Source organism: Ovis aries, chromosome 1 (genome assembly GCF_016772045.2).
Source record: "Ovis aries strain OAR_USU_Benz2616 breed Rambouillet chromosome 1, ARS-UI_Ramb_v3.0, whole genome shotgun sequence".
Lineage (NCBI taxonomy): Eukaryota > Metazoa > Chordata > Mammalia > Artiodactyla > Bovidae > Ovis > Ovis aries.
This window is the reverse complement of record NC_056054.1, coordinates 202,351,011-202,368,981: the sequence shown is the minus strand read 5'-3', so window position 1 is coordinate 202,368,981 and position 17,971 is coordinate 202,351,011. Positions and strand designations below refer to the sequence as shown.

Genomic DNA, 17,971 nt, shown 5'->3' with positions numbered 1-17,971 from the left:
AGGGCAACATGAATTTGGAAATGTGTGAGTTTGCTTCACCTGGCTTGGAATCCAGTACCTTTGGTTTATGATGCCCTTGAGTTGTGCTTGCAAGCTGTAAGCTCTTTTGTTTTTTCAGTACAGAACTGTGCTCTTAAGACAAGATTTCCTGACTGGTTAAAGCCTTTCAAGAGGCTTTTTCTTCTCCTGCTTGCAGCTATCGGGGTCCAAAGCAGTTCAGTTTAGTTCGGTCACTCACTCATGTCCGACTCTTTGCAACCCCAGGCCTCCCTGTCCATCACCAACTCACAGAGTTTAGTCAAGCTCATTTCCATTGAGTCGGTAATGCCATCCAACCATCTCATCCTCTGTCGTCCTCTTCTCCTACCTTCAATCTTTTCCAGCATCAGGGTCTTTTCCAGTGAGTCAGCTCTTCGCATCAGGTGGCCAAAGTATTGGAGTTTCAGCTTCAACATCGGTCCTTCCAGTGAATATTCAGGACTCATTTCCTTTAGAATTGAATGGTTTGATTTCCTTGCAGTCCAAGGGACTCTCAAAAGTTTTCTCCAACACCACAGTTCCAAAGAATCAATTCTTTGGCGCTCACCTTTCTTTATAGTCCAACTCTCACATCCAAACATGACTACTGGAAAAACCATAGCCTTAAGTAGACAGACCTTTGTTGACAAAGTAATGTCTCTGCTCTTTAATATGCTGTCTAGGTTGGTTATAACTTTCTGTCCAAGGAGTAAGCGTCTTTTAATTTCATGGCTGCAGTCACCATCTGCAGTAATTTTGGAGCCCAAAAAATAAAGTCTGCCACTCTTTCCACTGTTTCCCCAACTATTTGCCATGAAGTGATGGGACCGGATTCCATGATCTTAGTTTTCTGAATGATGAGCTTTAAGCCAACTTTTTCACTCTCCTCTCTCACTTTCATCAAGAGGCTTTTAGTTCCTCTTCACTTTTCTGCCATAAGGGTAGTGTCATCTGCATATCTGAGGTTATTGAGATTTCTCCTGGCAGTCTTGATTCCAGCTTGTGCTTCCTCCAGCCTAGCGTTTCTCATGATGTACTCTGAATTTAAGTTAAGTAAGCACGGTGATGATATACAACCTTGATGTACTCCTTTTCCTATTTGGAACCAGTCTGTTGTTCCATGTCCAGTTCTAACTGTTGCTTCCTGACTTGCATACAGGTTTCTCGAGAGGCAGGTCAGGTGGTCTGGTATTCTGGTATCTCTTTCAGAATTTTCCACAGTTTATTGTGATCCACACAGTCAACGGCTTTGGCATAGTCAGTAAAGCAGAAATAGATGTTTTTCTGGAAATTTCTTGCTTTTTTGATCATCCAGTGGATGTTGTTGGCAATTTATCTCTGGTTCCTCTGTCTTTTCTAAATCCAGCTTGAACATCTAGAAGTTCATGGTTCACGTACTGTTGCAGCCTGGGTTGGAGAATTTTAAGCATTACTGTACTAGTGTGTGAGATGAGTGCAATTGTGTGGTAGTTTGAGCATTCTTTGGCATTGCCTTTCTTACAGATTGGAATGAAAACTACCTTTTCCAGTCCTGTGGTCACTGCTGAGTTTTCCAAATTTGCTGGCATATTGAGTGCAGTACTTTCACAACCATCATCTTTTAGGGTTTGAAATAACCCAACTGGAATTCCATTACCTCCACTAGCTTTGTTTGTCGTAATGCTTCCTAAGGCCCACTTGTCTTCACATTCTAGGATGTCTGGCTCTAAGTGAGTGATCACACCATTGTGATTATTTGGGTTGTTAAGATCCTTTTTTGTATAGTTCTTTTGTGTATTCCTGCCATCTCTTAATATCTTCTGCTTCTGTTAGGTCCATACCATTTCTGTCCTTTATTGAGCCCATCTTTGCATGACATGTTCCCTTGGTATCTCTAATTTTCTTGAAGAGATCTTTAGTCTTTCTGATTCTATTGTTTTTCTCTATTTCTTTCTCTTTTTTTTCCTACTTTACAATATTGTATTGGTCCTTTATTTGTTTGCACTGGTCACTGAGGAAGGCTTTCTTATCTCTCCCTGCTATTCTTTGGAACTCTGCATTCAAATGGGTATATTTTTCCTTTTCTCCTTTGCTTTTTGCTTCACAGCTATTTGTAAGACCTCCTCAGACAGCCATTTTGCTGTTTTGCATTTCTTTTCCATGGGGATGGTCTTGCTCCTTGTCTCCTGTACAGTGTCACGAACCTCCATCCATAGTTCTTCAAGCACTCTATCAGACCTAGTCTCTGAAATCTGTGTCTCACTTCCACTGTATAAATGTTAGGGATTTGACTTAGGTCATACCTGAATGGTCTAGTGGTTTTCCCTGCTTTTTTCAATTTAAGTCTGAATTTGGCAATAAGGAGTTCATGATCTGAGCCACAGTCAGCTCCCAGTCTTGTTTTTGCTGACTGTATAGAGCTTCTCCATCTTTGGATGCAAAGAATATAATCAGTCTGATTTCGGTGTTGACCATCTGGTGATGTCCATGTGTAGAGTCTTCTCTTGTGTTGTTGGAAGAGGGTGTTTGCTTTGACCAGTGTGTTCTCTTGGCAAAACTCTGTTAGCCTTTGCCCTGCTTCATTCCGTATTCCAAGGCCAAATTTGCCTGTTACTCCAGGTGTTTCTTGACTTCTACTTTTGCATTCCAGTCCCCTTAAAATAAAAAGGACATCTTTTTTGGATGTTAGTTCTAGAAGGTCTTGTAGGTCTTCATAGAACCATTCAACTTCAGCTTCTTCAGCATTACTGGTTGGGGCATAGACTTGGATTACTGTGATATTGAATGGTTTGTGTTGGAAACGAACAGAGATCATTCTGTCGTTTTTGAGATTGCATCCAAGTACTGCGTTTCAGACTCTTTTGTTGACTATGATGGCTACTCCATTTCTTCTAAGGGATTCTTGCCCACAGTAGTAGATATAATGGTCATCTGAGTTAAATTCACCCATTCCAGTCCATTTTAGTTTGCTGATTCCTAAAATGTTGATGTTCCCTCTTGCCATCTCCTGTTTGATCACTTCCAATTTGCCTTGATTTACAGACCTAACATTCCAGGTTCCTATGCAGTGTTGCTCTTTACAGCATCGGACCTTACTTCCATCACCAGTCACATCCACAACTGGGTGTTGTTTTTTCTTTGACTCTGTCTCTTCATTCTTTCTGGAGTTGTTTCTTCACTGATCTCCAGTAGCATATTGGGCACCTACCGGCCTGGGGAGTTCCTCTTTCAGTGTCCTGCCTTTCTGCCTTTTCATACTGTTCATGGGGTTCTCAAGGCAGGAATACTGAAGTGGTTTGCCATTCCCTTCTCCAGTGGACCACATTTTGTCAGAAGTCTCCATCATGACCCCTCCGTCTTGGGTGGCCCCACATAGCATGGCTCATAGTTTCAATGAGTTGGACAAGGCTGTGGTCCATGTGATCAGATTGGTTAGTTTTCTGTGACTGTGGTTTTCAGTCTGTCTGTAAACATTCTCCCTCTTATGGAGAAGGATAAGAGGCTTATGGAAGCTTCCTGATAGGATAGACTGACTGACTAGTAGTCTTAGTTTTCTGGCTAGGAAAGAGAAGTCAAACTCTGCAGTGCTGAAATAGGTTAGTTGTATTGTAAGCATATTTGTAATTGAGCCACCTTTAGCTCTTTTCAATATTTATAAATTCCCCTGAAACAGTTCTGACTAGAATTCCTATTCTTGGTAATAAACCTTCTTTCACTTTGGCTTATATGAGAGGTGAGAGATGGAATTCTCACTTTGCTTTTCTCTTTCCTTCTAAAAAACATTTTCTGTGTGGGTCACATACACCATATCATGGGTTGAGTTTTTATACCACATGAAGACTGATTGTGTTTGTGTGTGTGTCTGTGTGTTTGTATAATACCAGATTGAACATTTACCTTCATAATATTGTTTATCCACAGTAATGTTTTGGAAAAGTCCAAAAGGAGTTTGTATTTGATGAAATTTCACCCCTTCCTCTCTTCTTTTTTTGTAATTTTAGGAGATTCCTCAACAGTTGAATGGGAGTGATTGTGGAATGTTTACTTGTAAATATGCAGATTATATCTCCAGGGATAAACCTATCACATTTACTCAGGTAAGTGAAGACCCCTCCTTATCCATTTACTTGTTTCTAAAGGGCTTCCCTGGTGGCTCAGAGGTTAAAGCGTCTGCCTGGAATGTTGGAGACCTGGGTTCGATCCCTGGCTCGGGAAGATCCCCTGGAGAAGGAAATGGCAACCCACTCCAGTACTGTTGCCTGGAGAATCCCCATGGAGGGAGGAGCCTGGTCAGCTTCAGTCCATGGGGTCCCAAAGAGTGGGACATGACTGAGCGACTTCACTTTCAAACAAGGTAAACGCAGAGCATGTTTGTTACCTATGCTTAGTGAAAGTGAAAGTGAAGTCGCTCAGTCTCCGACTCTTTGCGACCCGTGGACTGAAGCCTACCAGGCTCCTCCCTCCATGGGATTCTCCAGCCACGAGTACTGGAGTGGGTTGCCATTTCCTTCTCCAGGGGATCTTGCTGACCCAGGGATCGAACCCAGGTCTCCCGCATTCCAGGCAGACGCTTTAACCTCTGAGCATTAAACTCTTAATCATGGTAGCTGTGCTACCATTCTTGCTGTAAACCTTGGCCATAGTCCTGCTCTTGCTAACATCAGGTTTGTCACTGTATATTCTCTCTTTTATCCTAGTCGTTGGTGACCAGTGGGACAATTTTCATATCTCTGAACTCCAGTGTTGATGGTTCTTGAGTATTACTGATACTTTTACCCAAAGAAGAGGCATGTTAGAATATTTAATAGCATGGAGAAATCAGGCCTCATGAGAACTTAAGCTGTAGGTTTAAGACAGAGCTATGAATGCTTCTTTTCCCTTCTATTCTGATAATTTTTGGTTCTCCATAGCTCTGCATTTGAGTGGAAATTCAAGTATGTTGGGAACTGTTGGGAATTTATGTTAATAATAGTGGATTCTCAGTCTTTTTCCAACAAAGGACAACCTCCTTTAAAAAATAGTTTGCTTTAACAGACCTCATTTTGATAGCTACCACATTGTACATATTGAATAATAGGACTAATATTAATCCCATTCCAGTTTTTTGAACAGAATGCACTAAGGATCCCATGCTGAATTGATACAGTTGGTTAACTTCAGCAGTTTTATTAAGAATAAATGTGCAATATTTTTACTACATGTTTTGAGCTATTAAAATAATTTACAAATCCATGTGTTAAGACTTTTTAGGCCTCTCCACACTATTTTATAGGAAAATGGTATATCCAGATAATTATAATGAAACACCAGGAGTACCTCAAGGGTATAGACTTCTGATTTCATCAGAAGAGTCATAGGTGATTTTGGATTTGTCTTGCTTGTTTTGCTTTGAAAGTTGGCCCATGTGATGATTATCAGTTAAAGCAGAATGTTAAGCCAAAGATTTCATTTTTTGATGTGTCTAAAGAGATCTTCCAACCCAGTGATTGAACCCGGGTCTCCTGCATTGTAGGTAGACACTTTACCATCTGAGCTACCAGGAAGTCCTCTAAGTAAAAGGAGTTATTTATTATTTGACTTGAGATTTGAAGGCGAGAAGTTGCTATTTGAACAGAATTTGCAATGGAAAACACTTGGTATAGCAGAAACTTATAGGCTTGTTTTTTCTGTATTTAAATAGAGTTCATGTTTTTCTCATAAGAAAGCAAAAAACGTCCATTTTAGAATGGTTTGAAAATACAGATAAGTAAAAAAGTTACTTTTTGTGCTAACACTTAGCTGTTTCCCTTTTTGGTACATGTTTTTGTTACAAAGCTGTTATTGGATGCTTATATAATTCTGCATCCTGCTTTGATTTTCCTTAACATGTAAAAATGCTTATGATGCATACAGTAGTACATATTATAAACCTTCTTTTTTTATGGCTCTATAAATCTGTACCAAGGGGTAGCACAGTCAAGGCTTACATAAAGAACACAGTCACCCTACTTTATTTACATCCTACACCTAATGGTTGTTGAGGCCCTGGCACTTTCACATGTGATGGATATGTTGCTTGTGGATTGTCTGCAGCACCAGATGCCTCTGTTCCGGAAGAAGATGGTGTGGGAAATCCTTCATCAGCAGTTGCTGTGAGAATGCCCCGTCCCGTCTCTCCAGCTGCTGGTGGTTCTTTCATGGATGGACGTTTCCATATACCTCATGCATTGTGGGTTAAGAAGTCCCTGCCATCACCTCTGTTCTCTCACAGGTACTGAGCTGTCAGAAGTGCATGAAGGCCTCTCTCTGCACCCTGGTCCTGACTTGGTGTGCAGCGGGCTGCTTGCAACCCTGTTTATAAGGCTGTGCCTGCTCAGAGCCCTGGACTATCAACCCACACAAGAACATATGCTAATTAATACTTTTTTAAAAAAATTTTTTTTTTTTCCCTATGAACGTGGGAAGTGCAGATTTTATTTTATGATTTGTTTTTTCTTTGTGTTTGTTCACGTGTATTCATTCACTCACTCATTTGCAAACATGATGGGCAGTGGCTGTTTCCTGCTGCTCTTTTAAAGTTAACTCTAAATTACTTGTTTGAACTATTTATTTCTGAAAGCAGTGTTGATCAAGCTGCCGTTCCCTGCTAAAGATCCTGAGGGAAGTCAGTGGGGGGAAGAAGGAAGAGTTAATTAACCTCTATAGCTAGAGCAGTAACTGCCGACTTGAAGCAGGAGGTCGTCTTTCTTTTGAGGCTTGACAGTGCCAGGAGAGGCACCGTGGTGTAGGGCTCTGGTTGCCTTTCAGAGGAAGTCCACACTACAGCATTGGCATGGTGTCGTGGAAAAGTGGGACTATGGCCCAGGAACTCTGGCCAGCTAAGTGTCTGCAGAAGAGTGTTGGAGTCATCCTAAAGAGACTTCCCTTTCTGGAAATGAGGTGACTTGGCTACTCTTAAAACTGGATTTGAAGTCATTGTAAACCCTAAATCTTCATTTTGATCCCAAATCTGGTTGTGTATTAACCTCAGATATGTAAGGGCTGGCCTGAGCTGTTGATTTCAAAGGATACTATTCAATTTAAAGCTGTTTTTTCTCAATGGTTTTTTTTCTTTATATGAAGTCAAAATTAAGTTTTATACTCATTAGCATTTACATCTCCCCATTCCACCCCTACTGAAATCTGTGCAAGAAAATTTAGTACTTGGTTTTGAGGTTGCCAGTTCTACAGTAATCTATTTTGCATATGAAAGTTTGTATTGAACTGTTTTGTTCATTAAAAACCTTACAGTGGTTATGCATATTTAATTTCAGGAAATTTAGAGTTGGTCAGAACATATTTTGCAAAATCTAGTGCCTAGTGTTGCTTTTTTGATGTAATAAAAGGTTGTCTGGCAGAACCTGAAAAGTATACGCTGAAATGATTTCTAACCCTTCCCCTACTTCCCACACTTGACCTAGTTCACAAAAGGAAGAGGTCAAACCGGAAAAATTGGGTGCCAGTTGTCGCAGAGGCATACTCTTGTAGGTTGTTTTCCCTGAGATGTGTAAAAGTCTTGGTATAGGATGTGGGGCCGGTGGTATGGATTGAAACTGCTGTGCCTACCTGGTGGTCAAACTAGAGGACGTGTGCTTAGGGGATGATGAAAGAGGGAGCCAGTTGGGCTGTCTCTCTCAAGCTGTGGCTGTTCAGAGAGCCCTTCTTGCAGCCTCCATTCCTTTCCTGAGGCTGCTGGAACTGTGTCAGTGAGAATTGGGATCAGGCAGCTAGCACAGCCAAAAAAGGCCAGAGAGGTACTGGGTGAGCAATACGCTGAACACTTGGTTCCCACTTGACACTAGTAGGTTTCACCTGGAAATTTAGAGCCTTGGTTAAGATTTGCTCCATGTGGGGTAAATCCTGTTAGGAATGGCACCGCAAATGAGTGATGCTGGGGGCTAATGTATTTGTATTACAAGTATTTGGAGTGGCTTCTTAGAGCAACATTCACTGATAATTCCATTAATGTGATTCTTCAGGATAGCTCTTAATCTCCTAGGACATAAATTGATGAGAACAGAGTCAAGTTGAAGAATGCCATTCTACTTAACCCTGAGTTTCTGAATTTAATAGATACCACAAGCCATGCTCCTCTAGACACTGACATTTCTCTCAGTATGGAAACTTGTAGGTAATAGAATTCTGTTCGTTTCTTTTTTGGCTACACCATGCAGCATGTGGTACCTTACTTAGTTCCCCAACCGTGGATCAAATCTGTATCCCCTGCGTTGGAAGTGTGGAGTTTTAACTATTGGACTCCAGGGAAGTCCTGGGAATAATATCTAAACAGTTTGAGGAAAGCAGCCAGCTAATTATCAGTACCACATTATTAGCATTAAAGTCAGTGAGGGGTGTGTGTGTGTGTGTATTTATTTATTTATTCCAGCAGCTTGGGCTTCTGAAAGAAAGGTGAAGTGAAACATTGTTTTTGTTTTGGCATGCCATGTGGCTTGCAGGGTCTTAGTTTCCCACCCAGGGGTTGAATCCGTGCCCCTTGCAGTGGAAGCATGGAGTTGCAATCACTGGATCACCAGGGGAATTCCCACCATTGTTCTTTTTTTAGTAGGCAGTCTCTCCTAAAGAGTAATAAACAGGGGAAAAAAACAACCACTGGTGAACAAATGTCTTTCTTTGACCTTTGAGCTAGAAGGAGAGTGGGGACATGTGGAAGATGTTTGGAAAGCCCTATATTGTACCTCAATTACCTGAGGATATTAGAGCTTCTCACCTTTCTGTCCTCAGATCCTCAGCACAATGTGGGGAAAGCCATGTTGAATGGTGGATGTTTGCCTGCACTGTGAGGAGTTATTTGGTGCTCAGACCAAGGTGTGGGTGCAGGGAGAATGTATCCTTGGAGTTACATTGAACCTCAGATACAAATAAATAAATACGATGGAGAAATTTAGATTTATAATAACCTTAGTACTATAGTTAAGCTACTGTTTAAACTGGCTTTTGTGAACTAGTTGGGAACTTAATCTCTTTAGCATAGTTTCTTTAAGAAAAGCTCTAGGTACCCAATATTCAAACAGATTTTTGGTACTTGTTTGTAAGTTGGGGATCTATGTGGCTGTATTGCTTTGATTTTTAAAAAATTTACCTAATATATACAAGAAGGGTTTGGGTGTTTGAAATACGTGCTGACTTCATCTGTTTACCAATAAGTTCATCTCTTTAATTCAGTGGGTTTCAAAATATTTTGATTGCAACCCATAGCAATAAATGTATTTTATATTGTGACCAGTACACACATGCATATATTTTATGTGATAATATATGGACACAAAAGTTTTATAAAAAATATTATCTTTACTACATGATAGTTTTCTTTCTATTACTAATTTGTTAATTTATTTTTGCTGCACTGGGTCGCTGTAGCTGTGCACAGGCCTTTCTCTAGTTGCAGCGAGCGGGGCTACCCTCTAGCTGTGGTGCATGGGCTTCTCGTTGTGGTGCCTTCTCCTGCTGTAGAGCACAGGCTCTAAGGCATGTGGGCTTCAGCAGTTGTCATGGGGGCTCAACAGTTGGGACCCATGGGCTTGGGTGCCCTAAGGCATGAGGGATCTTCCTGGACCAGGGGTCCAACCCATGTCCCCTACATTAGCAGTCAGATTCTTGACCAGTAGACAACCAGGGAAGTCCCTGATAGTTTTCTTTAAAAAATTAAAAAAAAAAAATTTTTTTTTAATGTGGGTTTTATCTATCACATTGATTTCTCAACCCACTAATGAATAGAAATCCAGTTTGAAAAACACTACTCTAAAATGAACTGACAGCAAGATGCAAATTATATTTAAAACTTTTTAAAGCTTGAGACCACAAAAATTACAAAAAATATGGGGTGGTTTTGAGATGAATCCATCTAAATCTAGGGAAACAGGCTAGTTTTCAGACCCTCAGTGGAAATATGTGGTGTAAGCAATCCTTGTTCTTCCAAGTTTTTACACTGGAATTCATAAAATACTTTTCAGTAGACGTCCTATTGAGTCTATGTAGGTTGTTAAACAAAGGTTCTATGGCTCAGTGGATGAGTGTACCATATCTTTTTCTCCTGGGGATGCATAGCAAATGTAACAAATTAAGATCTTAACCTAGTGTGTCTGAAAACTTGGACATTGACCCTTCTCTGTGTGACACTCATGGAAGTGTTTCATGGAATACAGTTTGGCAACTGCCAGAGAAGCAACGTAGAGTTCTTGGAATCACATGCTTCAGATGTACATCCAGTACCCTGTCTCCCCATTGCACCCTCCACCCCCCTGCCCCTACCAAGCACACAGGTTTGTGTGTGCTTCCTTAAGGGCATGTGGTGATCATAGTCTGTGGTACCACTTACAGTTTCATCTGTCATAGGTGTCCATAGTAGAAAAATAAGCTACTGATAAAACTCACCACCCAGAGTGAGGAACTCTTAACATTCTGGTGTATATCCTGAATTTTGGTATATACTCCTTCATGTTTGTATGAATAAATGTGTGTGTTGAACACGCTTGTGCAAGTAGATTTTTTTTGTTGTTGTTATTAACAAATATGGAATCATACTATATATGTGGCTCTATAACCCCCTTTCCATAGTTGCTGTGTAATGTTCTAGGAATTGGTTATAATCTATTTAATTGGTATTGTTAGACACACCATCTTCCAGTGTTTTGATTATTCTCTTATGAGAAATTCTTTGAATTCTAAATTAAAATTGCATATTTTTTAAAAAATCAGAGATAAAAATTACCCATTGGTATTTTGACTTTTCTTCTGGCATAGGCTGATAACTTGTATCTGCATTGATTTTAATTTTATAATATTTTTTATGTGTAGGTCTGGATAAGTTCATTCTGAGGGATTTCATGTCTCATTTTAGTGGACAATTTTATCTTTTTGCAACTGCTTTAAAAAAAAATTTATTATGAAAATTTTAAGACACAATCATCACCACCTTTCAGCAGTTAATAAAATGTGTGGCTAATCTTGATTTACTTTTTTTTTTATGGAAGGGGGAGGGTCTTTAAAGCAAACATGTCTTTCTACCAAAATACTGATATCTCCCTAACATATAATAACTTAAAAAAAAAAATTTGTAATTTTCACACTTAACAAAATTAGTACGAATTTGCTAATAGCATTAATAGTGCATATTCAAGTTTCCCTGATGATTAAAACTGTTTCATTATATTCTTCTAATCAGGACATATAGTTGGCTGAATGTGACCCCCACAAAGCATTTGTCCACATCCTTATCCTGGGAACCTGTGAATATTACCTTCTGTAGCAAAAGATGTGATTAAAAATCTTGAGAAAAAGAATTTATCCTGGATTGTCTGAATAGACCCTAAGTGCAATCACTTGCCTTATAAGAAAGAAGTAGGCAGTTTTGAGATGAATAAGGGAGGCATTGTAATGGGCCTTGGCGGTGTTCATTTTTATACCCATTTTTAGGTGTAAACAAAATCTAGAAAAAGATACCCAAGAGTTAATGGTTGGCTGGACAGGCTGTGTTGCTTTCTAATTTATAAACTTGTGTTTGAGGTTTTTTTTTTTAAAAGAAGAAACAGTGACACTACAGAACAGAGACTAGTGATGCTCCTGCAAGCCTAGGAAGTCTGGAGCCACCAGAGCTGGAAGAGCCTTCCGAGGGAACCTGGCCCTGATGACACCTTCACTTCAGACTTCTGGCTCCAAAACTGAGAGAAGCAATTTCTGCTGTTTAATCATCCGTCAAATCTTTGGTAGTTAGAGCAGTCTCAGAACACTAATATGGGATCCAGTAAAAAGTACACATTGCCGCTGGTTATTCTCTCTTGAGTCTTTTTCATTCAGTAGTAATCTCTTTTTTTGTCCTATTAGTTATTAGAGAAACTGAGTGTTTCTGTGGAAAATTCCACTTCTAGATTTGGCTTTTAGCTCCTTGGTGGTGTTTAACGGTTTCCTCTGTCTCCGGTATTTCATATAAACTGATAGGCTTGATCAGCTTCAGGTTGAATTTATTAGGCAAGGGTCCTTCATTATTTGTCTTACTGTACTGCCTCACATGCATCCACTTACTGGTGCTCTAATTCAGGCTATAAGAGTTCCTATTCATCTTCTCTTGGTCTTAAATTTTTTTTAAAACATAATTGATGCTCTTTTATTAACAGGTACAAAATGGTGATTTTCTAATTCTGTCATCCCTCCATGTTAATTACTTTGAATTCTTCTATAAAGTAAAATCTAATCAGCTAATTTGGTTACCCTGAAATGTACTTCATCTAGGAAAAACATGATTTTAAAACATTTCTTTATTAATATAAAATATTAGCTATATTCCCTGTGCTATACAATGTATCTATTCATTAGGTTGTTTTTTTTTTTTAAAGGTTTTTTTGTTGTTGTTGATGGTTTCCTTTGCTGTTTTTAATGTTTTAAGTTTAGTTAGGTCCTATGTTTATTTTTGCTTTTGTTTCCTTTGCTTTAGGAGGCAGATCCAAAATACCATTGGCTCTGTTTTATGTCCAAGAGTGTTCTGCCTATATTTTCTTTTAGGAGTTTATGGTTTCTAGTTTTACATGTAGGGCTTGAGTTAATTTTGAGTTTATTGTTACATATCATTTGAGAAAATGTTCTGATTTCATGCTTTTATATACAACTGTCCAGTTTTCTCAGCACCACTTATTGAAGAGATCGTCTTTTCTCCATTGTGTATTCTTGCCTCCTTTGTTATAGATTAACTAACTATAGGTGTGTAGATTTATTTCTGGGCTCTTTTCGTTTCACTGATCTATGTGTCTGTTGTACCAATACCATTCCCTGGTAGCTCAGATGGTAAAGAATCTGCCTGCAGTGCAGGAGACCTGGGTTCGATTCCTGGGTTGGGAAGATCCTCTAGAGAAGGGAATGGCAACCCACTCCAGTATTCTTGCCTGGAAAATCCCATGGACAGAGGAGCCTGGCAGGCTATAATCCATGAGGTCACAAAGAGTCGGACATGACTGAGTGACTAACAACTTGATTACTGTAGCTTTGTGTATAGTCTGAAGTCAAGACGCAGGATACCTCTGACTCTGTTTTTCCTTTTCAAGATTGATAGGGATTGCACCAAATCTATAGATTGTCTTGGATACTATGGTCATTTTGACAATACAGTAAGTCCACTGCACACGAACCTTCAAATGCGAACTTTGAAGTTGTGAGCGTGGGTTCTTGGCCATCAGGCGTGAGTGAGATTGCAGCTTGCCCTCCGTCTTCTGTTGCTGGCAGTCCTTCAGCTCTACTGTCTCCCGCCGCCTCCCTCCCCTCCAGTCTTGACTGTTTACTCAGTGCCAGCTCCTGTGTGCCAGCTGTTGTACTGCACTACTGTGCTTTTCAGGGTACTGTACTGTCGGATTTAAAATGTTTAGTTTTGTATTTTTATGTACATTTTGTTTAAAACTTCTGACGTTTTTGGAGGGGATGGGGCTGGACTGCACAGCCTGTTGGATCTTAGTTCCCTGACCAGGGATTGAACCCAAGCCCCAGCAGTGATGTTGTCAATTCCCCAAAACATCTAACTTCTCCCTTTGTTCATCCATTCTTCTGTGTTCTTTGATCATCTTTGGTAGGGCCATGTCATGTGGCTGGCTATAGAACCCTGAGGAGCCCTGGGCTAGTCGGGGCTCTTAGGCAGAGCCAGGTTTAGCAGGGGTGGTTGCAGAGTCAGTGTTCCCAAATCTTGTGTTGGCTGGCTGGTGGGTGGGGTCAGTCCCTTGGCTTGCTTTGGGTTCTGGGGTGTCTCAGGGCTAGTGCCGACCCACTGGGGTGCAGGGTTGGATCCTAGAGTAGCTGGCTGAGTAGTCCATGGTGTCTCAGAGGTAGTGTTGGCCTTCTGATGGAAAGGGCTAGTGCTTGGGTCTCCTGGGCCTGTGCTCCCTGCTGGTGTGTTGTCTCGTTCCTGACAAGGCAGGCTGGGGGCCCTGTGGTTCTGTTCCTGCCATCCACCCACTGGTGGAGGGGTCAGGATCCCAGAGATACGGTGCTGGTGCCCACCCACCAGGGCATGAAACTGGACCCTGGAGTTAGTGTTGGCGCATTGGTGGGCAGAGCTGGGTCCCACGTCTCTGCCTGCAGGGTCTTGAGTCTCGTACCTGTGTACTAGGTGTCCGGGGCCAGGTCCTGGGTCCTCTGGTGGACAGGGCTGTGTCCAGGGGCAACTGTGGGCTTAGGGGGTCTTAAGGCAGCCTGGTTGCCCATGGATGGGGCTGTGTCACTTGACCTGAAGTGTCCCAGTACTTGTGTCTACAGACTGGTGGGCGGGGGTGGGGCTGGCTCCTGAGGCTGAGAAGCTAGAATGAGGATTCCAAAATGGCACTTGCCAGCACCAGTGATCCCATGGTAGAAGGCGCACTCAAAGATGGCTGCCGCTAGTGTCTGTCCCCAGGGTGAGCTGCAGTTGCTCCCGGCCTCCAGGAGACTCCAGGTTCAGCAGATGGGTGTGACCCAGGCTCCTTTTTAGATTACTGCTTCTGCCCTGGGTCTTGGAGTGTGTGATTTTGTGTGTGCCCTTCAAGAGTGTAGAGCTCCCCAAAGTAAGCCCCACTAACCTTCAGTACCAGACATGCTGGGGGCTCATCTTCTCAGTGTACCCCTGTGTTGTTGAGCTTGATGTGGGGCTCAGACCCCTTGCTCCTTGGGGAGAACCTCTGCAATTGTAATTAACCTCCCATTTGTGCATCACCCACCCAGGGGTATGGGTCTTGACTATATTGCAGCTCTGCTCCTCCTAGCTGTCTCTTTGTGGTTCCTTCCTTGTATCCTTAGTTGTAAATCTTTTCTGCTGGACTTCTGGTTTTTGTCATTCATAATTGCTCTGTAAATTGTAATTTTGCAGTGCCCATGAGAGGAGGTGAGCCGTCTTCCTGCTCTTCCTTGGCCAAGCCCTATGATGTTTTGATTCATTTTATTCTTTTTGACGTTCAAATTACCCCATTTTAAGTTCCAGTGTCCCTTTGACAGAACCCCACAAGTCTGATTTTGAACACTTCCTGCTTAATTGGTATGATAAAGGGCCATCTTACACATTTCCTGTCCTAGACCTGGAGCTGGCCATTTGGTAAAGGGTTTATTTTAGTGAGAAATTTTATTAATGCTGATTATCATTGGATTATTGGTCTTTCTAGGCCTTTACAACAGATTAGGGAATACTTGTTTTCACTGATTTTAAATTCATATTAAGATTTTAAGGTTTTTTATTTTACACTGTAACATTAAAAGTTTTGATTGTTAACATCAACATAATTATTCATTTTACCCTGTGAAATACAGAAATTCAAAACATTAATACCAGCATAACAAATAACAAGGCCACTAAATACAATTTGTTTCCTTTGTAATTCTTTTTAAACAATATTCTACTAGAGAATCACAGTGAAAATCACTCTAATTTTGAAGATCACTTGATGGAGTTTTTTCCTGAGTGATTATGCCATCAAGTTGATACATAGTTGGATTTATTTGCTTTTGCTGTTTATGGATTTGGTTCTTGCTTATGTTTTTATATTATGTAAGACGTAAACATTAGTCCAAGAGCAAAAGTGTGGAATAAAGAACGTTCACGGTTTTGCCTTTCTCTTTCCCTATATAGATAATTTTATTTTAGCTTCTGTCCCCTTTTAGGGGGAAAAATACATACAGACACACACACATATATATATTTCTTTTTTAACACTAAAAATAGCATATTAAAACTACTTAGTCTTCTTGATTTTTTTTTAAAATTTATTCTTGATGTCACTCCTCATTCTGCTCCTTTTACAGCTTCATAGTAATCCATCGTTTCAGGGTGCTGTGGTTCGTTACCGGTCCCCTTACAATGGATGCTGAAGCTCTTGAGTCTCTTTCTGCACCGCATGTGCCTGTTCACGTCACTTTCTGTTTCTGCTAACACATCAGCTTTGGGATAGCTTCCTAGAAGTGGGACTGCTGGGACAGATATCTAGCATATGTGATTTACCAAATTTTCCTCCCCAGGAGTAGCATCATTTTATATCACGCAAAGCCTAGCCTAAAATATTTACTCTATTTACAGAAAAGGGCTGTCAACCCCTGCCTTACAGCATCGCACTCCTTACTGTCCAGCCACCGTCTGGAGAGCATGGAAAGGGCAATGGGCTGGGCCCAGGAGTGGCAGAGGCCACTTCAGCTCCCATTCCTTTGGCCAGAACTCTGCCTCACGTTCATATCACTTGGGTAAAGCAGCATGCAGTCCGGGTGGGGCCTCAGTAAAGGAGACGAGGTTTCTGCTTGCTGCCAGCACAGTGCTACTGTTGGCAACTTTTGCTCTATTCATGACCCTTTCACTCTCCCTTCCCCACCTCCGGCCGCCCCCAAGCACAGGGTCCTCATATACATTTTACACATTTTTGGTCTTTGTTAACAAAATATGTATTTTGGAACTTTATTATGACTATTTTGCTTCCTCTCCAAGGATAATTTTTGGTATTTAAATTCAGTTTTAAATGGAGTTATAACTCAGCTCGAAATTTATATTTACAACAACTTAAATATTTAATTGGTTTCATTGCTCACATCTAGTTTAAACATGAGTTTTATTTGGCTTCATTTTTAGTTAGAAACGTTTTCATATACTTATTTACAAGAGAAATGCAGAATACTCTTATCTGAATCCTTGCATATAGGAATTCTTCTGACGTTTTCACACATGGAGAACTTGACTGGGTATAAAAATTCTTGAGTCATGGCCCTTTTTCTCCTCAAAACTTGCTTTCTGGCTCTTAGTAGTGGAACAGAGATTTATGAAACTAGCTTTATTTCTGTTTGTTGTTTTGCAAGTAACTTTTAGGGAGGGAAGGGGGTCTATCCAAAAGATACACCAAGTCTATCTAGATCTTTAGTTTTTGCATGGTTGTATTAAGAGGTTAGTTTGTTGCTATAACAAAGGCCATATTAACAGTGGCTTAAGAAAGATCAGATTTTCTGTCTCACGTAGCAGTTTAAATTTAAGCAGCCTAGCATGCTGTGGCAGTGGCATGATTACGGGAACTTTGCTTGGCACTTGGCTTTTGGGTCTTGAGATGCTGCCCCAGCTCCAGCGTGGCTCTCGCCTCCACATCTGCATCCATCCAGTGGGAAGGGGAAGTGGTGGTGTGCCCTGGAGATGGCAAATATGCGTTTTCCTATCGTTTTAAAAAGTGATTCTGTCTAACTAGACCATGCCGTGCATTGAAGTTTTCCCATTCTAATTCTGTAAAGCTTGTAATTATTGTTGATTTCCCTTGCTTTTTGGTGTTTAGCTGTTTTTGTTGTGAGTCTGTTTTATTCTTTCTTGATGTTTAATGAGAAATAGAGGCCATTTTTGACTTGGAAGTCTATTCTTATACATCAGTTAGAATCAGAGACTTTGTTGTGTTCAAAATTTTATTTTAGATGAGACAGGCCTCCAAGAGGCTATGAGGTGTACAGTTATTTAGCTAGTATAATGGGCAAGCAGGGAGCAAATATCTGGGCTTGGGCTCTCATTTTCTCCTGATGAGAACGTGAGACCTGTAAAGATCCAGTACAAGATAAGGGGCACCCATTTCTGCCTTCAGCCTGCCCCACAGCAGAGCCGAGCTGCACCCTAGTAAGCTTTCTTCACAGCCTCTTGCTGTTTGCTGAGCAAGGCCTACCATGCTGATCAGCAGTTGCTGTGGCTTTTGAGGGCGTAGGATGCAGGAGCTGGGGGCTGTATTCCTGCACATGATATTTCAGAGCTGAGAGAAAGCAAGTTGACTGAAGGAACTGAGAGAAGGGAGGGCAAGGCAGCTGTCTCCAGGCATTAGGGGGTTGTCCTAAGCAATGTGGAGCAGGTTTGGCGCGTGATGGTTGTAGGGTGAGGTTTCCCACCAGGAGAAGACAGATCTATGAGGCCAGGCTGTGTGGCGATGTAACTGTCTGCCTTAAAAGTCGTGGTTCCCCTCGCTGGTGGGTGACTGGGCACTGGGAAGAGTTT

At 41.1% G+C, this 17,971-nt stretch overlaps 1 protein-coding gene across 4 annotated transcripts in view; it reads left to right on the top strand.

Moving 5' to 3' along the window:
- The window catches only part of SENP2 (SUMO specific peptidase 2), a 35,465-nt gene extending 28,082 nt beyond the window's left edge, over positions 1 to 7,383 (top strand). For all 4 annotated transcript variants that reach the window (XM_060419602.1, XM_012097712.4, XM_060419611.1 and 1 more), the window contains 2 exons: positions 3,999 to 4,094; positions 6,070 to 7,383. In XM_060419602.1, coding sequence (XP_060275585.1) covers positions 3,999 to 4,094; positions 6,070 to 6,132 — 159 coding nt within the window. In that variant the 3' untranslated portion in view covers positions 6,133 to 7,383. The remainder of the gene's footprint in view (positions 1 to 3,998; positions 4,095 to 6,069) is intronic.
- The last annotated feature ends 10,588 nt before the right edge of the window (positions 7,384 to 17,971 follow it).